We start from the raw sequence: 27368 nt of genomic DNA, 5'->3' as shown, positions 1-27368 counted from the left end.
AACATTATTTTTGTATGTGAAAATGAAGGAAACATGATTTTCTCATGTTGACCCTTGTCCATTACATCAGCTGTTGCTGCTTTATATTTTTTGCTATATTTGCTGTTCTAGGTTTCTGCTTTTTGCATTTCTTCTTTAATTTTGTTTTTCTTCCCTTCAAGGCCACATGCCTTATTTCTTTTCTCATCTGGTTTGAATCATATAGTCTGCCATTGTGCACTGTTTTTTGGCACATCCTGCTGTCCTTCGGATAAAGGACTTCACTGGCCTCCTGTGCCCAAGGGAACAGGATCTTGTGAGTTGTCTGTCTGTATTTTTTATCTCTTTATTGTATCTGCACTTTATTCTGTGCTACTATATACTGTATGGCTGTAGTTATTTTCAGCTGATAGCCACAAAACAGTTTATAATCAAACTCAGGCATTTGTAAAGCTTTTGCGTATATTTTGTGTTTTCTGGGATCTAATTCACATGAAGTCTTGAGGTACTTGAGTTACTTTTACGCTTTTTCATTTGTAACCTTTGTAACTTGAATAAGATAGATGAAAAACTGGGACTGAGTTCACTAAAATAACCCTTGCATTTTTTTCTTCTTAAATAATTCAAAGCAGCAAAACACCTGTTTTAGTGCATTAAAGTGTTCACTAAACTGAGAAGTTCACTTTCACAGAATAGACATAGAACAGCAGTGTTCACTGAATGTTTTTAGCTGCATGTGTTCTTAATGATCTCGATGTATTTTGTTCATCTTTGTTCAGGATAAAAACTACAGATCTTAAGTATTACCTTTAGGAGATGAATTCCCGATTTAGATATTTAAAACACATCGGCGCTTACATTTGCATGCAAAAAACCTATGAATAAATTAAACCATCTGTCTAGTGCTCAGTCGCTCTTAATTATTATTGTTTTTTTGTTGTTAGCAAATATGCAGGCAGGGATTTTATGCACATGCACATCTTTTAGGCTGACTTGCTCAATATGAGGCTTGCCTTATTTCGATGTTTTACTTTTCTTGATGTATTAGCAATTTGAATTTTTTTGTCTGCTTATTAACATTTTGAATTTTTTCTTTCAAAAGTGGTGTTCAGCTAATCATTTCTTCTCCTGCTCTTTTTAAAAATTGTCATTTCTTTGTGTTTTACTTTGCTTTATTTACTTTTTTTTTCCTTTTCCTTACTTTATCTTTTTCCCTATTAGATATTCACCAGATCTTCTACATTTTGCTGGTTTCTGTATTTTTAGCACACTTACCCTCAGCTCCTCTTATCTAGAGCCCTCTTGTTTCCCTTTCTAGCTCCTTCTGTCTCTTTTGTTCCTCTTGCTCTCTTTCTGTATAGTGCACTTGTAGTGCTGCTTGTTCAGGAACAGCATGAGATGCGCAGAGTTCAAGGGTATAAACTGCTTGCCTATATGTACATATAGAGGTAGATCTTAAAATACGCACGCGCGTACTTTTGTTTGCGCAACCGGCGCAAACAAAAATATGCCAGATTTTATAAGATACGCGCGTAGCCGCGTGTATCTTATAAAATCCGGGGTCAGCGCGCGCAAGGCTGCGCAAAATCGGCAGCCTGCACATGCCGAGCCACGCAGCCTGCCTCCATTCCCTCCGCGTCCCCCACCTTCCCCTCCCTTCCCCTATCTAACCCAGCCCTACGTAAATCCCCCCCCCCCCCCCCCCCCCCCCCCACCTTTGTTGTGCAAGTTACGCCTGCTTGAGGCAGGCGTAACTTGCGCGCGCCGCCTCGGAATCCCCTGGCACAGGCCGCAGTGCCGGGGGACTCGGGACCGCCCTCCCGGCCCGCCCCCGAACCGTCGCCACGCGCGTCCCGGGGCTTTGTGCGCGCCGGCGGCCTATGCGAAATAGGCGCGCAGGGCTTTTAAAATCTACCCCAAAGTGTAAGAGAAACATAGTATATAACATTAAGGCACATATATGTCTCTCTTCCAAATTGCTTTGGAAACTTGAAGAACAATTTTTTTTTTTTTTTTTTTAATAATTACCATGAAATTCTTCTTACTGTTCTTGCCTTTTTTTGTAAGTTGATAGATATCCGCTGTAGTAACACCTGTAAAAATAATCTGGGTCATTTTCAGAATGACAGGAAACCTTTCTGGCTTATTAAACATTTTTGAAAGAAAACATCGTGGATTAATTAGTGGAACTGTACAGCAGTAATGGTGAGGTGTTTTCATGAAAGAGTTGTGGAAGGCTAATACTGTAAAGATCTCCTTAGCTCTATTTAGACCTTGCCTTAAAAGCCTACATTTAGCAATTATCAAGCCAGCATACTTCCTTATTCACTTGTTGGGCATATTTTGCATTTTGTTTGATCACATTAGAGGCTCATTTCACTCATACATGATTATTTTAAAACTATAATACTCAACAGTTAAGGGGGGGGGGTTTGTGTGTGGGGGGGTGATAACTTAGTTGTGAAATAAAAATATTTCAAGATATTAATTTTTTTTCTGTTTTATTTATTTTTGTCTCAAGATATTGTTTAATAGCTTTAAAAAAAAAAAAAAAAAAGCTTTTTCATCATACCTGCCATTCTGAAACACAAGTAAATCGGAATACTGCTGTGATGGTAGGGACTTTTCAGAGATGAAGTATGGTAGTTAGGTTTCATGAAACCTGCAATTTCGTTTCCATGTATTTAAGGAGATAGTCTACAGTTAAAATTCAAAAAAAGGTTTATGGTATTATCTTTGGTTAATTTTATAAAGTGCACTTGGAATCATAGTTTTGTAGTTTGTTTTCTGTGTTGTCACAGGGAGGGTTCTAAACTAAATTATCTATTTAGGATATTTTTGGTATCTAAGATTGTCACAAAGGTAAGAGTATTTATGTCCTTGCCTGCTGGCTGATTTATGAGTTGGAAGGCATATCTGGAAATTTGTTTAGTCTTGCCTATTTTGCACAGATGTAGGCTAATGCGTGTTTAAAGATGAGGGTTTTTCAGATTATTAGAGTTTCTTCCTGAGGTTGTCTACAGAAAGGAATTTAGTTGTCTCAAAGACTGATATCTTTAGACATTGGCTAGCTTAAAAAAAGTATCATTTGTACCCCAAAACTTTGTTGGTTTTCTCTTAATTACTTTTAGTTTTGATAGGCAAATAATTACCTTATTGTTAATGAGTAGAGTTAGCTGTGTTGAATAGGAATTAAGGGAATACCTGTGTGAAAAGTCAAAGAATGTACTTGTTTTAATGTCACCTTACTCCCCCCCTCCCCCCCAAAAAAAATTATATTATGATACATAGTTTTTATTGCTACTGCCATTACATCCAATTCAAAGCTTCATCTTTGAATAGGTTTTTAGGTTAATCAGACTTGGAATGTATCATTTTGAAGAGGAAGGCTATGAGGTTGAAAAATTGACATCCTATCTTGTTATTACACCTGTGGTTGTTTGGTTTGAAGGACAGCATCTTCTCTGTAGTTATGTAACAGCTGTGAAGAAAAGTGTCTCTTGAGGAATAAAACACAAATTCAATTATGCATGCTGTACTTGGCACAATGCCGTCGGAACACTTCATTCTTGTACAGTTTGTTCCTTTCTTTCCTTAGTAAACTGAAGTAAAATTCCAAAGATTCCTGGCTGTGGAATGAATTGAAGAATGATGATAGTGGTGCAAGAAGAAAATACACGCAAAGACCTCTTTATTTGTAGGACTGTTCTGATCCAGTACTGGGGTTGTGGACAGTTTACCTCATACTAGGGATGTGAATCGTTTTTTGACGATTTAAAAAAATCATCAGATATTTTTTAAATCGTCAAAAATCGTTAGTCGCGATACAATAGAAATTCCCCCGATTTATCGTTAAAAAATCGTGGAGGGGGGGGGAGGGCGGGAAAACCGGCACACCAAAACATCCCCTAAACCCACCCCGACCCTTTAAAACAAATCCCCCACCCTCCTGAACCCCCCAAAATGTTTTAAATTACCTGGTGGTCCAGTTGGGGGGTCCCGGTGCGATCTCCCGCTCTCGGGCCATCGGCGCCATTTTGGCTGCCACTAATATAAACGGCGCCGATGGCCCGATTAAAAAAAAAAAACCCACCCGACCCTTTAAAATGACCCCTTAGCCTCCCCCACTCTCCCGACCCCCCGCCCAAACTTTTTACACATACCTGGTGGTCCAGGGGGGCCACGGAACAGATCTCCAGTTCCCATGCTATCAGCTGCACTAAAAAAATGGCGCCAATGGGCCTTTGCCCTTACCATGTGACAGGGCAAAGGTAGCGCCGGCGCCATTTTGAATATTGGCAATACGGCCGGAGGGCAGAAGATCGCTCCCGGACCCTCACTGGACACCCAGGGACTTTTGGCCAGCTTGGGGGGGGGCCTCCTGACCCCCACAAGACTTGCCAAAAGTCCAGCGGGGGTCCGGGAGTGACCTCCTGCACTCCGGCCGTATTGCCAGTATTCAAAATGGCGCCGGCGCTACCTTTGCCCTCACTATGTCATAGGGGGCTGATGGCAATAAACTCCAAAACCAATTTCTCCAGCAGCATCAGAAAATTGATCCAGATCACGATTGAGAAGTGGCTCATTCTGCCAAACTGACACACCACTGAAACCACTCAAAAAAGTGTCCCAAACTTTTAAATCCTCTCAGATATGACGAGTAATCCTAATATGATGCCTCTTCTGCACCCCTGACATTGCCGTAGACAAACGCTGCAAATAAACGCAACCAATGGGAACCAAACGACAGGCAAAATGAAAACTGCCCACCAACGACTGCATTTGGTGAAGCATAACCTTCCTTGACCTCAAGACACCCACCACTAGAGATTTCAGCTGTTGCACCTTAACTGATGGCAATCGAGACACCATAGTTAATTCACTGCCCAAAAATTCAAGATGTCACAGGCCCCTTAGTTTTTTCCTGCGCAATAGGGATTACCAAAATTATGAGCAACGCCTTGGAAACTGTTCATAATACTAGCACAAACTTGGGAACCCGCTGGACCCACAAACAAAAAGTCATCCAAATAATGTACAAAACTACTAAAACCAGCTACACATTCAGTGACCCAATGCACAAAGGAACTGAACATCTCAAAATAAGCACAGGAGATAGAACAGCCCATAGGCATACATTTGTCAAAATAATATATGTTCCGAAACTGAAAACCCAATAACTGGAAACTGTTCAGGGTGAACTGGGAGAAGACGGAAGGCAGACTCAATATTTACCTTCGCCATTAAGGATTCCCATCCACACCAGCGAACCGCAGAATCAAAGGAAGTGTAGCACCCAATTCAAATCCTCTTTAGTAATAAAACCATTTACTGAAAAATCCTCAGGAAGGACAGTTGTGAATCAGCCTGAACTTCCCTTGCTCCTTCTTAGGCGCCACCGCCAAAGGAGATATAATCATCCTAGGAAATGGAAGTTCGACAAACGGTCCAGTAGTCTTGCCCAAAGAAAGTTCTTAAATCAGCTTCTGATGCACCACCTCCTGCACCCTGCCTTCTGAACCAGAATTTAAACCCCATGCTCCATATTACCATTATATGGAATTCGAAAACCATCAGTAAAACCATCCCTCAAAATACTATCCACTTCATGGTTAGGTTATAACTACAGACAATAGACCTTCGCAGAAACAACAACCAGAGTAGGAGCCCTATCCATATTTAAATTACTTTGCTCCAGTTGCTGCGGGACCAGATCCCCTTTTTCGAGGATACTTAGTAGCAGAGTGATTGGAGACATATACCAAGCAGAGATACTTGAATTGCAATCAGGGAGCATATATCTGAATGAGTAAATCGCCCGCAAACATCCGGGACACTTGCTGTGCTTTTTTCCCTGCCCAACTCCTTCACTCTGCCCACGAAAGTGCCAACCCTGCTGAGCCGCTCCCACCTACACAACTCGCCCCTGCTGTCCCAAAACCGTGGAACCAGTTACATGCGCTTTATTAGTCATCTGTTTTAACCAGGACTAACATCCAGTGTGCCCCAGCGCATCAATTTATTCCCCTCCATCCTATCCCTGAATCACTCATCATAATAAAGCCATGCTTATCCTTCATAATCCTTGTGAGCCCCAATAATTGTATCCGCATAAGTAAGCAAAAGCCATTCTGTGACAGGTCAAAATGACCCACCACACTGACCAATCTGAGAAAGCACCTAACCCAATTCAATATTGTTCTAGGAACCTTTCCCTCTGTACCCTGAAAACCCACTTTCTTGCCCTTTTTCTTTTCTTTACATTTACCCCACCTACCCTCCAACAAACAAAATATATCAATATACTTTTGCTTTTTTCTCTATGCGAATGGAATACTTCCTCCCACAATTCTGTAAGAGCGACCAAAGTTAATCAGATAAGTTTAACTGGCTAACTTTAGAACAGCTTTACTGATCAACCAGACTTAGCTGGATAAGTCACCCGGCTAACTCTGAATATTGGATTTAGCTAGGTAACTTATTCGGCTAACTCAATGCCTCCCAGTTGCTCCCTTGGAACGCCCCTAACTTAAAGGCCGATACAGTACAGTGAGCTTCGATGGAGTGCACTGTTAACCTGCCCTTGGACGCGCATTTTCCCTTACCCCTTATTCAGTAAGGGGCAGAAAATGCGCGTCCAACCCGCGGCAACTAATAGCGCCCTCAACATGCAAATGCATGTTGATGGCCCCATTAGGTATGCGCACGGGATACAGTAAGTAAAATGTGCAGCCAAGCCGCACATTTTACTTTAAGAAATTAGCGCCTACCCAAGGTAGGCGCTAGTTTCTGCTGGCACCGGGAAAGTGCACAGAAAAGCAGTAAAAACTGCTTTTCTGTGCACCCTCCGACTTAATATCATAGCGATATTAAGTCTGAGGTCCCGAAGGGTGTAAAAAGTTTAAAAAAAAAAAAAATTAAATTGGGCCGGCGGCTGTAGGGCCGAAAACCGGACGCTCAATTTTGCCGGCGTCCGGTTTCCGAGCCTGTAGCTGTCAGCGGGCTCGAGAACCGGACGCTCAATTTTGCCGGCGTCCGGTTTCCGAACCCGACGTCAGCGGGCTCGAGAACCGGACGCTCAATTTTGCCGGCGTCCGGTTTCCGAACCCGTGGCTGTCAGCGGGCTCGAGAACCGACGCCAGCAAAATTGAGCGTCGGCTGTCAAACCCGCTGACAGCTGCCGCTCTGGTCCAAAAGGAGGCGCCAGAGACACGCTAGTGTCTCTGGCGCCTCCTTTTGGAACACCCGCCAGAGTGGTCCTTTTGGACCACTCTGGCGGGTGTTCGTCCACTCTCCCGCGTTTTTACTGAATCGGCCCGTTATTTGGCTAAATTCTAGCCAGTTAACTTATTAGAAGTTAGCTGGGTAAGTGACCTCATTTTCATTTAGCAAGCTATTTTCTCAGTTAGCCGGCTAATGCATTTGAGAGAGAAATTCTCCAAGTCGTGGGGACTGCGATAGAACATGCGATTTACTTTACTGTCAGTTCCCATTCTAATAACTCCTACAGCAGTCAGAATGGTCCTTCCCATGAATGATTTTGGTAGATTGTTTGCCTACACAGGACCTCTTGCTTTGCATATTATATAGGATAATCTATATAAATAAAAATGTTAAATAGTTTGGACAAAATCGCTAATCTCAGAAACCACTGAACCGATTGCTTTCTAATTTGGACACAACCTTCATTTCGCATACAGGAAGGTTCTTCTGTACTTACATTACAGATATGTCACACCTGTGACAGGTAAAATAGGTTTAAAAATATTTTCCAGAAAACAGCTACATCTGCTAGATGTAAGCGCCATCTAATTTGGACACAACCTTCATTTCGCATACAGGAAGGTTCTTCTGTACTTACATTACAGATATGTCACACCTGTGACAGGTAAAATAGGTTTAAAAATATTTTCCAGAAAACAGCTACATCTGCTAGATGTAAGCGCCATCTGTAATGCCTTACACTAATCATTTCGCCAGTCCAGGTCCACGTTTCACTTCCATTTTAACACATTCGCGTACTTTTTTCGTCGGAAGATAACTATGTCCTTTATAGATAAAATACACCCACCACCCTCCTCACACCCCCCACACACATGCCAAATTGATTTACTTCCCACAACCTCCCAACACACTAAAACCACCCTCCTCACACCCCCCACACACATGCCAAATGTATTTACTTCCCAGGCACTCACAACACACAAAACCTGACAGAAGTCCAGGAGGCTCCAGCGGGGGGCCAGGACCGGTCCGGGACACATCTCCTGCACTACGGCCATCGGCTGCCAGCAATCAACATGGCACAGACGGCCCTTTCCCTTACTATGCCACTCGGGGACACAAATGGCGACAGTAGCCCATGTGACACAGTAAGGGCGAGGGCCCCTCGGCACCATTTTCAGGACTGGCAGCCGGCGGACCTTTGCCCTTACTATGTCAGAGGACCTACCGCTGCCATTGCTCCACCCCACTGACATAGTAAGGGCAAAGGGCTGTCAGAACCCGTTTCAGTGCTCGCAGCCGACGGACCAACGCCAATACATTGCTCCCGGACTGCTCCTGAACGCCTGCTCCATCGACTGACATTTTAATCAGGTCTGGAGGGTGGGGGGTGGTAATGAATTTATTGTGAACATCTTGGGGAGGGGTCACGGGGGGGGGGCAGGTTTCATTCATTCAGCAACTCTGGGGGGCAGGGGGTGGGCTACTGTTTTTCGCGGGGCTGGGGGAGGGGGGCAGGAGAGTGTGGGTGGTTAGTTTAAGAAAACTTTTCTCATAGGGTTGTTTTTTGGGGGAAGGGGGAGGTTCATACACAAATACATACACTAAATTTGCACGATCTCGGGAACACACCAAAATGGCTCTCCCCAGACCACAAAACAAATTTGGAAGTGTAAATTTGGTTAGGCACTCCCCTATTTGGCTACATAATGCGCACAGATGGCCGGGGACAGACCACATGTAGCACCTACAATTTTAATTTCCCAGGTCTTGGGAGGGGGCAGGAGGGTGGAGGGTTATTATTTGATTTAAAGGGTTGGGATTGGGGTGTTTTGTTTTTTTTTTTTGGGGGGGGGGGGGGGGGTTCCCACAGAAATAGAAAGACAAAGGTTTTCTGATCTGAAGGGTAGGCAGTAGTCGGCGAGGGGAGGGAGAATGAGGGGAGAGGTGAGTGTGAGGGGAGAGAGTTGGAGTGGGGACAGGGGAGGGAAGGGGGGGTGAGTGACCAAGGGGGGAGGAGGATGAGTGACTGAGGTAAATGAGCAAGGGGAAGAGGGAGGGAGGGTAAAGAACCTGGCTCTGCCACTGCAACGCGTGGCCAGGTACCGCTAGTGTATAATATAAAAGATAATCCTTGAATTGTGCTTTTCGTATCTTGACTTGCCAACAAAGTGCTCAGAGTCTGCTGAAAGGGTCTCTGCAGGAGGAGAAGATGGACCAGGAAAACTACGATATAACTTTGGTTTGAATCTACTGACCTTAACTGCTGTAGAAGTTAAGAGAAGGCGAATTGACAACATGAAAAATTTCCATTTTTATCTAAAATGAGACCAATTTAGGTAAAATGATCAAGAAGATAGCTCTTGAAATCATGGACTAGTATTAATTTTGCAAAGAATAGATGACTTGCTTATCTTTGTTAGGCTGTGCTGCCATGTTAGGTTGTGCTGTTAGGTTGTGCTGCCATGAGTCTTCATTTGCGAGTCCCAAGTTTTTTTCCGATAATTTTTATATCCCCTTCCAATTTACTTAGACAAGTCATTGCAGCAACAAACCTTGGCCGGGGCATATGCACCAAGGCTCCTTCTGGAACTCTGTAGTCATGGGCCCTAAATGTGGTCATTAGGGGCCTTATTTACTAAGGCTTTTTCCCATTCTGTAGCTATAGGAAAAAAGCTTATTAAATTAGGCCCCAAGTATTGTCGTTTGGCTGGGAATCCCTCCCCAAATGCTTCCTTTGCAGTATTCCCTATCCTGGATGATTTGGGGAGCAGGGTCCCTTGCCCAAGACTTGCATCCATTCATCTACATGGCAATGCATGTAGCACCAGGTTATTTCAACACTGCAATTTAAAATTTCAATTCAACTTAAGTCCTGTAATATTTTGAAGCTAACTACTAAGTGGTTAGATGCAAGCTGCCTTACAAAAATTACATCATGAAATGATAGATTCTGAAATTCCTTCTACTCACAGCTCAGCTATCAACTAAAAGTGGGGATCATGTACTGTAAAGCAGGACAGAGCACAGAGGAGGAAATGTACAACAATGAATCTGCCGGGCCAGCCTTTGAAGAGTTTCTTCAACTCTTAGGAGATCGAGTTCGACTCAAGGGATTTGAAAAGTACCGGGCCCAACTGGATACCAAAAGTAAGATCTTTGATACTTATTTTATGTTGTAAATTGCTCCAGCCAGGTCTAGTACCTGAGTGAGTGGTATATAAGAGCTGATAAATAAATTATTTGCAACTATACTACATCTTTTAGCATAGCCCAGTATATGTCATGTTCCACTGTATTGGGAGATCAAACTAATGGTCAAATAATACTAACAATGGTTCTAAATTTTTTAATTTAAAGGTGGTGAAATAACTGTATCCGGTTTTTGCTGATGAAATATCTTATTTCAGTTGTTAGAGCTGCCCGAGTTTAAGCAAATTCTGATGCAGACAAGACCCACTTATTGTTCATTGGATCCATGTCCCTCATGGACTGTAAAAGCTTTGTTAGGATGCTGGCATGAGTGTATTATGCAGATAATTAATAGTTCTTTAGCAGAGGGTATTCCTCTAGCCAACGTAACTCATTGGTGACTCTAATATTGAAGAAAGTTTTATTTGATGGGGCAAATGGTAGTAATTGTTGGCCAGAGGTGAGTATCCCATTTCTAGAAAAAGTAGTCATTTAACATTTTATTTAGAATAAAGTACGTTTGGATCCATGTCAGGGGAAGAGGGTGGTGGTTTTTGGAAGAGCTACAGTACTGAAAGTATACTGGTTTCAGAGAATGATAGTTTGTGTTAGAGTGAAAGAGATTCTTTTGGTTCTTCGGGATCTCTCATCTGCTTTCAATCTGATGAACCATTCAGTTCTGTAACTAATTCCGTGGATTTGTAGGGAAGTATTACAGTAGTTTGCTCCCTTTTTGATAGAAAAATCAGCTCAGGTATATGTTCAGGTGGTTTGTAACCCCAATTATGTTGCCTAAGTGTGGTGTCCTCCAGGGAGTCAACTCTTCCATCTTTGCTCTTTAATATCTTTATGCAGCATATGTGGGTGCACTGCTCCATTTGCTTGGTCTGCATGGTTATATGTACGTTACTGATATCCAGCATGTTATACCATTAGAAAAGGATGTGGTCAGGGCATTATTGGAGTTCAGTATAAGCTGTCTGCTGTTGTAGTGCAGCTTGTTTAAAGAAGTTAATTTTGAATTCCACTAAAACAGAGATCCTTTGAATAGGATCTGTTAGTCTGGTGGTGACACTGCTGGTTTTGTTTTGTTTTGTTTTTTTAATACATTCCTTAGTGATTTCAAACTATAACACTCAAAAGACTTGATTTAAGAAATAGAGTGAACCAAAGAAAACTGTTTTTTTGAAGTGGAGGTGGAGAAAGTTTCAACTATGGGGACAGTTAAAGGTTTGGATATCTGTGAAGGGGTATGCACAAGAGAGCCCCAGAATACTTTTAAAAAAAACAGATCCAGATATCTGGTCTAGTCCAACTTAAGCCTCAGGCAACAGGGAATCCTGTTTTGGGTAGAGATCCATGGAAGGTGTATATCTAGCTTGGCCCAGGAAGGGAATAAGAGGCCCCAGGGGAGAGAAGGAAGCCTAGAGAAAGAACCTATCACTGAATTGCAAGAGATAAATTACTGTTAGGTTGTTGAACTTCAAAGAATGGCAGAGGTGCATTGTTTAATTTTGTCAGTAATAAAGGAGTTTATGCAAAGATTTCTACCAGAGTCCAGCCTGAATCTGTTCTCTGGTTACTCTGAGATTGCTCACAGTGCCACATATGGTGTCAGTTTGGGGATCTCTGAGCTAAACGTACACAGCCAGAAACCCACGCCAAACAGGAGGAGGATAATATTTTTTTCTTTTTTCTGAGGGCTTAGAGACAGTGGCTGCTGGGAAACTGGTTTAATGAGGCTAAGGAGACTTAGTTTCGCCTTCAAAGAGGGACATATCAGTAAGTCAGTGCCGAACAGGCAGGGATGGCTTATTTTTTAAAGGAGAAAGAAAATGTTGTGGGTTGCTCGGCACAGGCCGGGCTCCTTCAAGGAAATGTACATGCTACCAGAGCCAGTTGGCTAGTATGGAGCAAATAATACAGGCACTCACTGGAGTGCAGTGTACACCCTGACTGAATAATTCAGATAGCAGTTGGTGATGTTGGGTCAACCGCAGACGACACTAACTCAGCCCAAGCAATGCAAGCCATCATGGCGCAAGCACAGTCTATACCTTCTATGCTGTTTAATTTGAAAGCGAGGGAAGACCCAGACATGTTCCTAAGGAATTTTTTATAGACTGCTCGCTTGACGGGTTGACCGAAGCCAGCTGGACCATGTACCTGGAAAATTTACTGATGGGCAAGAGCTAAGCAGCCTTTCAAGGGGCTATTCTATATGGGACCGCCAACTACACCGCAGTCAAGGCTGCCATCCTAGAAAGGGCAGGATACACCACAGAGACCTACCAGCAACATTTCCAGTGGGACTTCCTACAGTTCCATAGATTAAAGGATGCCAGATGGAAGTGGCTGCAGCCAGAGGTGAAGACCGGCCTCAAGGTAGCAAATCTGGTTGTTCCAGAACAGTTCTTAGAAGGGCTCGGCCGGCCTATGTAGAATTGGATCTGCCGCCATCCAGGTGTTTCATTGGAAAAAGCATTAGACATGGCAGACACCTTCTACTAGATTCAGTTAATACCTGATGTGGTGCGGAGGCTAGAAAGATAGCTCTCACAGGCTCTATGGTGCAGCAACAAGAGTGGAGAACCCCAGCAGCAGCCCTTGGACATGGACAGCTCAGGCTCTATATCCAAGCCACATGCCACAGCCTCTTTTGCTTGCTTCAACTTTGGAAGGAGAGGTCATTTGGCCAGGGACTGTCGGTATGATCTCAGTTAAGCAATATAGGTCAATTTGTTGACACAGCTGGCATGAGAAACTAAAGTCGATATGGAGAAAGGAAAGTCTCCTAAGCAAGGTTAACCCACAATTCAAAAGAAAAAAAGGGGATGTGGAGGGACTGGTATGCCATAATAATGAGGAATTGGGTCCTTTCTCCTTTTTTGCCCTTTGTGCGGAGAATGGACATGAGGAAGAAAGCTGCTCATAAAGAAAATAAAGAGGAGAGCCCTTGGGAACCGGTAAAGTTAAACAGGAACCCCTCTCGTGGGCATGCTCCTACTGTAAAGTAGAGGGCCACAGGGTCAAAGAGTGCCCATAGCTTGAAGACACAGTGTGAGAGCACAGGCTGGCAGAACAGCACAAGAAGGAGAAGGTTGCGGAAGATGACTCCTTGTACGAAAAGTGGAAAGCGAATGGGCGGGCACTTTCGCAAAACTTCACAGCTGTAACTTGGTGGGTATCCCTCATTGGAATCAGAAGGAATTTGTGATCCAGTTGGAGCCAGATGAAGTTGCCACCCAAGCCCTGGTAGACTCAGGTTTGTAACAACTTCATCAAGAGAGAGGATATCGATGAGAAGAAGGTGACTTTGATCTGTATACATGGCGACAGACAGCAATGCCTCACCAAGTCCGATCGTGCTGAAAACGCCAGCAAGACAGAACTGTTGTTGAAGTGGAGGTGCTTCCTGAGTTCCCTTATCCAGTGGTTTTAGGACATGATTGTACCCAGTTTTAAACCCTGTGGGATCAGCTGATAGGCAGTCAAGCCAAATTGGAAAAGCAGGCACCCCACAAACCTTGGAGCGGTTTCCCAAAATGACTTGGGAAGGGGAAATCTTAAACAAGTTAAGCAGCCCTAGCATAGATTGGGGAATGAAGAGACAAACAGGGGTCATCTTCGGTGTATATTTTTAGTAAGGACAAGTGCTTAATCTAAGAAGTTTGAGCTGAGGGGGAGGATATGTAAAGGGGTTATACACATGAGCCCCAGAATACCTTAGAGCCAGATACAGTCCACTTTAAGCTTCAGGCAATAGAGAATCCTGATCTGGGTGAAGTCCCAGGGGAAGGTGTATATCTAGCCTGGCTAGATATACACCTTCCCAGGGGAAGGTGTATATCTAGCCTGGCTTTCTTCTCTCCCAAGGGAGAGAAGAAAGCCCAGAGAAAGAACTGTTTGTAATGTTTTAGCCTACTACAGCATGTTTTGCAACTGGCCGCACTCACCTTGAATGCCACCGACACGGCCAGCACACCATCTTGCTGCTTCCCTCTTGGCTCGCATGTGGAGCACTGATTCTTCAAGTCCCACAATGGGAAAAGGACCATTGGCACTCAGTGATGACATTACGTGGCTGGGGTATTTAAACCCCAGCCACTCTCCTTTCCTTGCCTCAGTAACAGGTCCTGCAGTGTGTTCCTTCCTGATCCTGCTTGCTATGTTCCAGATCCTACCCATTGTGTTCCTAACACAGCCTGCCTTGCCTCATCTATCCTGCCTTACCTGATCAGCCTTTTCCCATCCTGCCTTGCCTTGTCCAGTGTGCCTTGTCTCTATTTCAGCCATGCCTTGTTCCTGCCTTCCTGTCTTGCTCCTGCTGCCTGCCTGTCTTGTCCCAGTCCCTTCTCTGCCTGATCTCCTGGTATTGACCGATACTGACCCAGACCACTCTTTTTTTTTTCCTGACGCCTGTCACTGACTTCAGCTACGGATACAAACTACAACTTGCTCACTGCCTGCCCTGACCTTCAGCTTGTACCTGGTAACTGTCTGATTGCAGCCAGCCCTGATTTCAGCTCAGCTTTTACTCCTGGGGGGAAATTCTGCACTACTGGGGAGTACAGAATTTGCGAAGAAATTCCTTCCTGTGCAGAATTTGTATTTTTTACTCAGAATATGGAGAAAGGCCTATGGGCCACGAGCAGAGCCCATCCCATTCATGGCAGAAGAAGAGGGAAACCGGTGGCCACAAGCAGAGCCCATTCCACTTGCGGCAGAAGATAGGAGAAGCAAGAAAGTCTGTGTGAGAGAGAAGTATGGCAGTGTGCCAAAGACAGAGTGAGTATATATGTGAGTGAGAGATTAGGAGCCATATATATGTGATATAGGAATTTGATGTGTCTGTGTGTGAGAGAGGTATTCTGTGTGAAGGTGGATGAGGGGGTGTGTGTGTGCGCGCGCGCAAGTGTAAGGGACAGAGGAGAGTGAGTGTGAGTCAGGGAGAGTGTTTGCAAGAGAAAAGGTAGCCTGTGTTAGAATGGGTGATTGTGTATAAGAGAGGAAGGGTGTGTATATGCAAGAGAGAGGGTGCCTTATGAGGGTGGGGGGGTGTATGTGTGCAAGAGAGAGAGAGGGAGCCTGTGTGAGGGGCTGTGTATGAGAGGTGTCAAACTCTTGAGATCAGAGGACTAAAGGGTTGAGTATGGAGGGGAATGGTAGAGAGAGTGGATTTGGGGGCAGAGGGAAAGGGATCTGGCCAGGGGAGTAAGGAGAGAGGCAGAAGGAACACTCTTACAGTGTACTTTTTGGGGAATGTTGCTCAAAATATTTAAAACTCTGCATCTTTGAGTAATAATTTTTCTGCATTACATTTAAAATTAATTATTTTGATGAATATAAATATGCAGAATTTTGCAGAATTTTACATTTTTGTGAGCAGAATTCCTCCAGGAGTAAGCTTTGGACTCCTCCTTTCTTATCACCACTTGGTAAATTCGCCTAAGTCCTGCCAGCCCCTAGAACCTTAAAGGCTCCACATGTGGAGATCGGGGCTATTATATGTGAAAGTCCAGCTCAGTTCCAATCAGGGGTGTGTCCACCAGCTCTCTGTCAGGTCGATACAGCAAGGCCGCGTTAGAAAGAGTGCGACGGTGCCGGGCGCACCCTCGTTCCCCGCACGCACAGTCCTGCTCACATACCGCTCGATACTCTATTTAAATTGCTTGCAAATGCAAGCCGCGTCTGCGAAGCGTTATTTTTTTATTTATAGGTTTTTTTTTATACCGAAGTATTGATGAAGGACTTCACTCCGGTTTACATTTTAAACAATGAGATACAGAGAACAATCAAATGATAACTAACATGTAGCTTAACAAAAAAACAATCAAATGATAACTTTAACATATAATATTAAACGAGGGGTATTTACAGGTAGTGTATTCGAGAGGGGTTGGACGAGTAAAGACATTTTAATATGAAGAGGCTGTGTTGGAAGTACAGTGCTATCGGAGGGGTCAGCAGGGGGGTTGGGGTGGGCTGGGAGGGAATAAGAGGAGGAGAGTGAAGAATATAGAAGGTGGGGGCAGGGTGTGGAAATGGAGGAGAGGACAAGGTGGAGGAGGTAGGGGAAGTGCTGTGGGTGTCGAACATGTTGGCTTATCCAATCCCATCTTTTATGCTCGTTTGAAGAGCCATGTTTTGAGTAATTTTTTGAACATAGATGTGTTGTTTTGTGTCCGGAGGTTGGATGGGAGGGAGTTCCAGAGGTGGGGTCCGGCTATTGAGAATGCTCTATTCCTTGTGGTGGATAATTTGGCTGCGCTGACTGGTGGGATTTCGAGTTGAGATTTGTTGGTTGATCTAGTGCATCGTTGAGATTGGTGAGTTTGGATTAGGGATTCGAAGCATTCAGAGTTGTTGTGGTGGACAGCGTGGTGAATGATTGTCAGGGTTTTGTACTCTATCCTTTTTTCAATGGGGAGCCAATGTAGTTCCTTCAGTACAGGTGTGATATGATCAGTTCTTTTGAGGCCGGTGAGAATTCGAGCAGTGGAGTTTTGGAGAATTTGCAGTGGGTGTATGGCTGATTTTGGTAGCCCTAACAAGAGGGAGTTGCAGTAGTCGATGCCAGAGAATATCAGGGCTTGGAGAATGGTTCTGAAGTCGGAGTGGTTGAGTAAGGGTTTGAGGATGGAAAGTTTGTGGAAGCCTTCATTTGTTTTAGTGGTGATATGTTTCTTGAGGTTGAGTTGGGGGTCGATCCAGAATCCAAGGTCTTTGACAAATTCTCTTAGTTTGATGGGGGTGTTATCGATGAAGATGGGGTGGGTCAAGTGATCACCGGAGATGTTTTTTTCGATCAGCATACATTCAGTTTTGTCGGTGTTGATGCAGAGCTTAAGTTGGTTTAGTAGGAGTTTGATTCGGTTGATGGTTGAGGCGGCGATTTTTAGAGTGTTTTCAAGGGAGGCTGAGACGGGGATGATTAGTTGGATGTCGTCAGCATATAGGAAGTGGGTGATGGAGAGGCTTGATAGAAGTTGGCAGAGAGGTAGTAAGTAGATGTTAAAAGGATGGCGGATAGTGAGGAACCTTGTGGTACACCAGTATCAAGAGGGATGGGGTCGGAGATGTGGTTGTTTAGGTTGACCTTGTAGGTTTTGTTTTGGAGGAAGGAGGAGAACCATTTTAGTGTTTTTCCAGATAGGCCTATCTCGGAGAGCCTGCTGATTAGGCTACTGTGTTCGACTGTGTTGAATGCAGCGGAAAGGTCGAGTAGGATGAGAATGTACCGTTGACCATGGTCGAAGCCTCTTAAAATTGTGTTGGTTAGGTTGGTGAGCAATGTTTCTGTACTATGTTTTTTTCTGAAGCTGTGTTGAGATGGGTACAGGATGTTGTTTGCGTCAAGGTGGTCGTTCAGCTGTTTAAGAGCGGCTTTCTTGGTTAGCTTGGCGAGGAATGAGAGGTTTGAGATTGGGCGGTAGTTACTTAGGTCTGAGGGGTTGAGGTTCTTTTTTTTTTAATATTGGTTTTATGGTGGCTATTTTTAGGTTGGTTGGAAGAGCACCTTCTTCCAGAGATTTGTTAATGATTGAAGAGATGGTCGGTGCAATTGTTTGGGAGATTTCTTTTAGAGTGTGGGTAGGTATTGTATCAAGTTCGTGTCTGGCTGGATTCAGAGTTTTGATGAGTTTCTCTGTATCAGAGATTGATATCGGATCGAAATGGTCCCAGGGTGGAATGTTTGTGCGATTTGGGATTGTATTAAAGGAGGAGGTATTTGTAATTTTTTCTGATATTTTTCTGATTTTGTTCTTGAAGAAAATTGCGAGGTCTTGGCTTAGGTTTTTTTGAGATATGTTGGTATTATTGTTCACTGTGATTAGATTGTTTACGATGTTGAAGAGGGATTTGGGTTTGTTTGTAGAGTTTAGGATTTTTTTGCTGTAATATTCTTTTTTTGCTTTGTTTATTAGGTTTTTGTAGTAGGCGAGGTAGGTTCGGTATCTTTGAAGAGTTAACTGGTCTTTGTTTCTTCTCCATTCTTTCTCTTTCCTTCTGAGGTTAGATTTGGTCTCTTTTAGCAGTGGATTGAACCATGGGTTGTTTTGGGTTCTTGAGTTGATTTTTTTGGTTCTATCAGGGTTTATAGAGTTGGCTGTTTCTGTTGTTATTTGGTGCCAGGATTGAGTGGCGTTGGTGATATTGGAGAGATCGATGTTTGGTAGATGTTTTTCGAGTTCCTGTTGGAGCAGGTCGGGGGAGAATGGAGGTCGGTATTTAAATGAGAGTGAGTTGTTGGTTTCGAGCTTTTTGATTGCCGTGGTGTGGGTTTTGCACTGTAGAAGGTAGTGGTCTGACTATGGTACTTGGGAGTAGTGGATGGAAGAATTTGAGAAAAAGTTGTCGTTTGAGAAAATCAGGTCGAGGGTGTGACCTGCCTTGTGTGTTGGGTTGTTGACTAGTTGAGTGAATTGGAGAGTAGTTAGAACATCAAATAAGGTTTGACATGCTTGGGAGGGAGGGGTTAAGTCAGAGTGGAGATTAAAGTCTCCTAGGATGATTGTAGGTTTTTTGTTGTTTATCTTTGATATGAGGACTTCGATGAGAGGTAATATGTCTTTGTCGAGGAGTTTGGGTGGGCAGTAGATAAGACAGATTTGGAGGTTTTCTGAGTCGAAGAGAGCTCGTTCATGTTGATTGGGGGAGGGGTGAGTGGGATTAGTTTCATGTTGAATTGTTTTTTTATGATTAGTAGGAGTCGTCCTCCTCGTCTGGATTTTCTCGGGATCGAGAATAGGTCATAAGGGTTGTTGTTTAGTTGGTTCAGTAGGACATGATCGGTGGGCTTGAGCCAAGTTTCAGTCACTGCGATGAAGTCTGGGTTTTGGTTATGGAGGATGTCGGAAAGGATAGCGATTTTCTTTGTGAAGGCTTGAGCGTTTATGAGCAGGAAGGTTAGGTAGAGCAAGCTTTTTGTGGTTTCTGAGGATGGGATGTTTATTAAGTGTCGGTGTCTTTGAGTCGGCATATTTGATGAATGGGTGAGGAACATGTTTCGTTGGGTGTGAGAGATGAGAGGAAACATGGGTTTTTGGAAGTGTCTCTGGTGGTGGTGGTGGGGGGGTGCTTGCTTGGTAGAGGTGCAGACAGCTGGTGCCAAGCGAGTATTTATAGTTGATATTGTGAATCTCAAATAAGGGTGCTGGTTAAGTGGAGGTAGGGTTGGGAGAAGTGGTTGTTGAAGAAGATTCAGGGAAAATGGTGGGGCACGACAAGGGGCAGGCCCCTTTGGCGTGCGACGCTGGCGCGCGGCGCTAGTCTTTGAGGGCTTTAAAGCCCTGTCCAATCAGGTCCCACGTCGCCGCCTGGGGAGCGTCGGTGAAGAGTCGGGCCTAACCCTTCGTTAGGCGAAGGGTTAGGCCTGCGCAACCCATTTTACTGTATAGGCGCTTAATACAGCGCCTATACAGTATCCTGGGTGCGCTGGTACCTGTCATTTCAAATGACATTTCAACTGACATTTGAAATGACAGGTACCAGGAAGTGGATGGTTCCCCACTCTCCCGAAGCAAGGCGCAGGCGAAAATTAAAACAAAAGTGTAAAAAACAAAAGTGTAAAAAAAGTTAACTTACTGGTGGGAGCCGGCGGGCGCGCGTTCGAGGCGGGAGCGAGTTCATCGAGGCGGTAGCCGGCGGGCTGTCATCGAGGCGGGAGCCGGCGGGCGGGCGTGCTGTCATCGAGGCGGGAGCCGGTGGGCGGGTGATTGTCAGCCCTCTCCCCTCCTCCCGAAGCAAGGCGCGAAAGCAGCCTTGCTCCGGGAGGAGGGGAGACAGGACTGGCAGTGTAAAGCGAAAAAAAAAGTAGCAAGAGGGGAGAGAGGACGGGCAATCCTACGCTCGGGATGGCCAGTCCCTCACCCCTCCTCCCGAGGCAAGGAGCGAAAAGCAGCCTTGCTCCGGGAGGAGGGGAGAGAGGACTGGCAGTGTGAAGCGACCAAGCGACTTACTTTTTTTTGCAGCCCTCCGGAGGAGACGGCCATCAGCAGAAACGGATCGCGGCTCCCCTCCCCTGCCTCCCGGCGAAGATGGACGCCTGCACGGGGGAAAGAGGCCCCTGTGCGTGCAATTGGCCGCTCAAGACGTGACGTCACATGCCGTGACGCCAAACGTCGTGACGTCACGTCTTGAGCGGCCAATTGCACGCACAGGGGCCGCTTTCCCCCGTGCAGGCGTCCATCTTTGCCGGGAGGCAGGGGAGGGGAGCCGCGATCCGTTTCTGCTGATGGCTGTCTCCGGAGGGCTGCAAAAAAAAAGTAAGTCGCTTAGTCGCTTCACACTGCCAGTCCTCTCTCCCCTCCTCCCGTAGCAAGGCTGCTTTTCGCGCCTTGTCTCGGGAGGAGGGGAGAGGGACTGGCCATCCCGAGCGAAGGATTGCCCGTCCTCTCTCCCCTCTTTCTCTTGCAACTTTTTTTTTCGATTTTTTTTTTGCTTTTGTTGCTTCGGGAGGAGGGGAGAGGACTGGGGCTGCCCCGGAGACCAGCACCCATGGACGCGGCCAGGGCAGGAGAGCGGGGGCTGGGGGTAAGTTTGCCGCCTACCCTTACCCCTGCCTCTAACGCAGGGGTAGGGGTAGGCAGTAAGTTAGCAGGTTAAACGAGCGGCAAAACGGCAGGGTAAAAAAGGGATAGTCGGGGCGCGCGTTACTGGATGGTAGGGAATAGCTAATTCGATCGCTTGCATGCAATATACATGCCGCGTGCAGAAGGGGTTGCCCGGGGATTTTAGGACGCGGTAGGAGTAGGTTAAAGGGGATAGTGTATCGCAGGAAGGGCTAACGCGGCCGGAAAGTGAGTAGAACGCGAGTTAGGAGCGGGGTAAACGCGGCCGCACTTTACTGGATCGATCTGTGTGTGGGCCTAGTGGGTTCGCCTACTAGGTTGCGACAATTGTGCCATAGCACAAGGGCACACGACCCGACACTGTTGGATTGTTGAACTGCAAAGAATATTACAGCTGCTTTGTTTAATTGCTCTAGTTTCATTTTATCATTGTCTCCTTGTTTAAAGTTAAATGCTACTGTAGTATTTTCCTTAATGTCCTCCCTTTAGTGATTGTTAATTTAGTTATGATTACTGTTGCCACGTAGCCCCATTGTGTTACCTCTCACACTTGATGCTGCATTGTAATGAAGATCCCCGCGTGTCTGTTCCAGGTCCAGCTGCTCCTTGAAACAGTCATTTATAGCATCTAGAAACTACTTCCCTAGCATGCCCTGATGAGACATTTACTCAATCAATATTAGAGTATTTGAAATCTCCCATTGTTGTGTTGCTTAATCTGTTAGCACTTCCGTATCTGTACTCTTTCCCTTCATACAGGGAATTTCTATCCATAGAGATTCCTTAGTGCATCTTGTTTCCGCAGGACGTTTATACTGTTATACTATATGCAATCCTTAACATTTAGCATCACCTCTCTACCTGTTTTACCTGCCCTGTCATTAAGATATAATTTGTACTCTGAAATCTCAATGTTCTATTGATTATCTTCCTTTCACCAGGTCTCCTAGATGCCTATTATGTCTACATTTTCATTCAATACCATGTGTTCTAACTCTCTAATCTTATTTTTTAGACTTCTGGTATTTTCATGCAGACAATTCCAAAGTATGATTTTTATTGTATTTATAGCCTACCTAGTGAAATGGGTAGTTTGAAATCATTTATCTCTGTCTATTCTTTATTTAAATGCACCTGGGCTACCTTAGTAAACAGAACAAACGAAACTGGAGAACCTTGAACACAAATGCTTGCAATCTGGGCAATAAAATCCCAGACCTGCAAGCCTTAATGGTGGAAGCGGACTTGGATGTTGTTGCTGTTAAGGAGAAACTGTTCACGGAATGTCATGATTGGGATTTGGCCATACTGGGTTATAACTTAAGGGAGGACAGAAAAGGGGGAGGAGTAGCTTTTTATGTCAAAATCAATATCCAAGCAACTGAACTGCAAGGAACAGAGGATAGAGAAGAAGCATTATGGGCTGCCCTAAAAAAAAAAAAAGGATGGTATATCCATTTTTTGCTGGAGTGGTTTACAGGCCTCCCACTCAAATGGAAGAACTAGACAGCTGATTGAAGACATACAAAAGAGCTGATTGAAGACATACCGGCATGATGTGATACCCTCACGAATGCCGGTATAGAAAAAACTTAAATAAATAAATAAAAATAAATAAAAAGATGGGAAGAAAGGGAGATATGTTGATTGTTGGAGATTTTAATCTGCCTGACGAAGGCTGGAGGATCCCTTCTGTGGAATCTAACAGAAGTAGAGAGATAGTGGATTCCCTGCAAGGGGCTCTGTTCAAACAAATGGTAATGGAACCCACGAGGGAGGGAGCTATTCTTGAATTAGTGCTCACAAATGGGGATAACGTCTCAAATGTCCGGGTGGGGGGCACACCTTAGCACCAGCGATCATCAAACAGTATGGTTTGATATTGCAAATAGGATATGGAGAATTCACATGAAGACCCGAGTTTTAACTTCAAAAATATGGACTTTGCTGAAATGGGAAAATTCCTGGAGATGGAACTTGCAGACTGGGAGAAAATGGGAGAGGTGGAACAAATGTGGGCCATACTAAAAGGAGTGATTGCAAAGGCAACTAATCTTTGTTAGAAAAGTAAACAAAAGCAAGAGAAATAGGTAACCTATCTGGTTCTCAAAGGAAGTGGCTGACAAAAATAAAAAGAACAGCGTTCGAGAAATATAAAGAATCCCAAAAAGAGGAACTCAGGGAAGAATATCTGGTTAAACTGAGAGAGACAAAGAAAGTAATCAGGAATGCAAAATGTCTGGTGGAAGAAAGGATTGGTAAAGAGGTGACAAAACTTTTTTCAGATACATCAGAGAAAGGTCCAAAGTGGCATAGTGAAACTGAAAGGTGAAAAGGATCAATGTGTGAAAAGAGATCAAGAAAAGGTAGAAATATTAAACAAATTCTTCAGGTCAGTGTTCACTAAGGAAGACCCTGGGGAAGGACCGTTGCTGGTTAATAAGGCAGTCGATGGTGGATTTGAAGCCCTGTTTATGGAAAAGAATGTATGGGAAGAGCTAGGAAAACTGAAAGTGGACAAAGCCATGGGGCCTGATGAGATTCCTCTGAGGATACTTAGGAAGCTCAGAGATGTGTTGGGGGGTCCGCTGAGTGACCTGTTCAATAGATCACTGGAAATGGGAGTGGTGCCGAGTGACTAGAGAAGAGCGGTGGTGGTCCCGCGTCACAAGAGTGAGAGCCTAGTAGAGGCTGGAAATTACAGGCCGGTTAGCCTCAGAAATTAATGGAGACTCTGCTGAAAGAAAGGATGGTAAACTACCTACAATATGGTGGCTTGCTCGATCCGCGTCAGCATGGATTCACCAGGGGTAGGTCCTATCAGACTAATCTGATTGGTTTGTTTGATTGGATGCCTAGAGAATTGGATTAGGGAAGAGTGCTTGATGTGATCCTCTTGGATTTTACTAAAGCCTTTGATACAATCCCGCATAGAAGACTCGTGATCACAATGAGAATCTTGGGAGTGAATGCTAAGGTGGTGGCATGGATTACAAACTGGTTGATGGATAGAAGACAGAATGTGATGGTTAATGGAACCTACTCTGAAGAGAGAACGGTGTTAAGTGGAGTGCTGCAGGGATCCATGTTGGGACTGGTTCTGTTCAACGTCTTTGTGAGCAACATTGCGGAAGGGATAGAAGGTAAAGTTTATTTGTGGATGATACTAAGATCTGCAACAGAGTCGACACGCTGGAAGGAGTGGAGAGAATGAGACGTGATTTGGGGAAGCTTGAAGAGTGGTCGAAGATATGGCAGCTGGGATTTAAATCCAAGAAGTGCAGTCATGCATCTGGGACATGGCAATCCAAGGGAACTGTATGCGACGGGGTGAAGCGCTGCTGTGCACAGAACAGGAGAGAGACCTTGGGGTGATAGTGTCTAGCGAACTAAAGATGGTGAAGCAATGTGACAAGGCGATAGTTAAATCTAGAAGAATGCTGGGCTGCATAGAGAGAGAAATATAGAAATATTGAGTAAAAAAAAAAAAGGAAGCGATATTCCCCTTGTACAGGTCCTCGGTGAGGCCTCACCTGGAGTACTGTGTTCAGTTCTGGAGACCGTATCTGAAAAAGGACAGAGGCAGGTTGGAGGCGGTCCAGAGAAGGGCAACCAAAATGGTGAAAGGTTTTCATCAAATGATTTACGAGGAGAGGATGAAAGACATAAATATGTAAACCCTGGAGGAGAGGAGGAGCAGAGGAGATATGATACAGACCTTCAGATACCTGAAAGGTTTTAATAATGCACGATCAACAACAAACCTTTTCCGCTGGAAAGAATCCAATAGAACTAGGGGTCACGAAATTTAAACTCTTGGGAGGACAACTCAGAAACAATGTCAGGAAATATTTCTTTATGGAGAGGGTAGTGGACGCTTGGAATGCCCTGCTGGAGGAGGTGGTGAAGACAAAAACAGTGAAAGAATTCAAAGGGGCATGGGATAAACAACGTAGATCCTTAAAGGCAAGGGGGAGGGGAATGAAATAATTCATGGGGGTATCTTGCTGGAGTGACAGATACTACCCTTTGCAAATAGACTTCAAAATGTGATGCAACTCCATCATTGCTCACTGCTTCAATGGCAGGGAGAAAAGAGGAATTGGATTCAGACAGCAACCAACAAAGACATGAACTGAGGGTCTGGGAAAACACATGAGCATGGGGGTAACTTGCTTGATGCAGCGGTTAGTTCCCTTAACCAAAAACCTGATACTACACTTCTGATGCAACTCCAATGTTGCACATTGCTCTCTGTTTCAACGGCGAGAGGGAGGGAAATTGGTCTCAAACAGTAACCAACAAGAGCCCCTGACCTTAGCGATCTGAGTAACTGATAGGTATGGGAAACTGATAACCTTGGGAGCTTGCTGGGCAGACTGGATGGGCCGTAGGGTCCTTTTCTGCCGTCACGCTCTATGCTTCTATCACAAGCTCTGTATAGGGGTATTCTAACTTCCCCATTATGCTATTATCCATGTGCTCTTGAATGACATTCCTCCTTGTTTTGAAGCTGCTCTACCTCCTTTTAAAATGTTAGCGCCAGTAGCTTCATACCACTCTGGTTAAGATGGAGTCAATCTTTTTAGAATAGGTTCCCCCTGCCCCAAAATGTAACCTAGTTCTAACAAATATAAAATCATCTTCCCTGCACCATCACCTCATCTATTCATTGAGACTCCAGAGTTCTTCCTGCCTCTGGTGTCCAGTGCGTGAGAAAGGGAGCATTTCTGAGAATGCTACTCTGAAGGTTCACAATTTCAACTTTCTACCTAAAATCTTAAATTTGCCTTTCAGAACATCCCTCCCACATCTTCCTAAGCCCCCAGTGCTGTCTAAAATCCTATCTAGACACATGAGGTCTGCTATCTTTGCACCAGGCAGGTTAGTTACCAATAGACCCTTAAGCCCACCAGTCACCTCAGCTATCTTTATTACAAATGATTGAAAATGATCCTAACTCTTCTCTTCTGGGCACATACCTCTGGAGGCTCGTCCAAGGAGATGCTTTGCTTCCAGGTGACTTTACTCCTTCAGGTAGCACAGGGGCTGCCAGACTGGAGGTGGAATTGTTCGTCTATGTCCGTGAAGAACTCTATATACCACATTATTTAAAAAAAAAAAAAAAAAAAAAAAGGCTGCTGTCAAAGGAATGAAATCAGTAAGATATTGCTAGCGCAATTTAGAGTTTTTACAAATATTTCTTACCTGTCTCTGGATTGATCCTACTTCATTGCAATATCCTCTAAACTGTTATCCCATGTATTTAAGTAATTTGCTGAGGAAAGTAGAGATATGTTTATGAACTTTAATATAGTAGGTGATTTCTCCTTTGCCAGAGACTTTGAAAGAGTGGATATGCTAATTCCAGGGTGTACTGTTCATGTTGTATGGAAGATATATATATATATATATATATATATATATATATATATATATTTACGTTCCACTGGTACAGTGGTAGTGGTATCATATCTATGAATAATAAATATAAATAGATTGTGGTGCTAGATAAAAATGCAAAGCCTATTCAATTTGCTTTTTTCCTCTACTTGTTATAATAGTGCCAACCTTCTTCCCCACCACAAATAGTCCCCTGGCTCTTTTCTTGTGGTTTCTTCAGTTCTGTTAGCTTTTTTTTCTCCTCCAACATTGGAAGGCTTCCATGCATCCACCACCCTTTTTGTTACAAAACGATTTCTTATATTTGGGTCTGTCCTTTCCTAGCCTTCTTTTTTGCCCTCTTAGTCCAGAGTTTGCTTTCAAGCAGAAATGCAAATCTATCAATAATACTGTTGTGAATTAAAAATTAAAATGTACAGTTCTGATGTTATAAGAGAGACAATTATAGGTTTGTGTCTAGTTTCATGTTCATATAACTAAGTTACAATAAATCTAACTGGTACCTAACTTATGGGAAAACATTACAATGCTTTAATATAGTGCAGTGGTTCCCATCCCTGTCTGAAAACCTGACTGGCTGGGGGGTCCCCAGGACAGAGTTGGGAACCACTGGTATAGTGGATATCCCAGATATCCCATATCTTATATTATCACTCGCAGGTGATAAGATTAAGGTTATATAATAAATAAAAACAGTAAAATGTTTTAATCAAATATCCTCTTATTTAGTAGGAGTTAAATTTTTGAAAAACAAAAGTAAAATGTTAGAAAAAGGTGATGTTTGTTTAAAAAGAGCATTGCATAGCAGACACCATTAGAAAATAATGAAAAATAAGAACAAACTTGAAACCTGCAGGGCAGATACTAATTAGGCTAAATATTGGCATTTAAGATGACAGTGTTCTTATATTTTTTTTTCTCCAATGTCGACCCCTTCCAGACTCTCCCCAGTAATTTCCTCTATTGTTCCTTAAGTCTGGACTCCTTTTGTATTCT

At 44.0% G+C, this 27368-nt stretch overlaps 1 protein-coding gene across 6 annotated transcripts in view; it reads left to right on the top strand.

Moving 5' to 3' along the window:
* SIPA1L1 (signal induced proliferation associated 1 like 1) overlaps window positions 1–27368 on the top strand; it is a 745249-nt gene that overhangs the window by 403770 nt on the left and 314111 nt on the right. For all 6 annotated transcript variants that reach the window (XM_029598743.1, XM_029598739.1, XM_029598740.1 and 3 more), the window contains one exon: window positions 10179–10353. In XM_029598743.1, the coding sequence (XP_029454603.1) occupies window positions 10179–10353 (175 nt within the window). The remainder of the gene's footprint in view (window positions 1–10178; window positions 10354–27368) is intronic.

Source organism: Rhinatrema bivittatum, chromosome 4 (assembly GCF_901001135.1).
Source record: "Rhinatrema bivittatum chromosome 4, aRhiBiv1.1, whole genome shotgun sequence".
Lineage (NCBI taxonomy): Eukaryota > Metazoa > Chordata > Amphibia > Gymnophiona > Rhinatrematidae > Rhinatrema > Rhinatrema bivittatum.
Note: the sequence above shows the minus strand (reverse complement) of the source record. Positions and strands in the feature narration are given on the sequence as shown.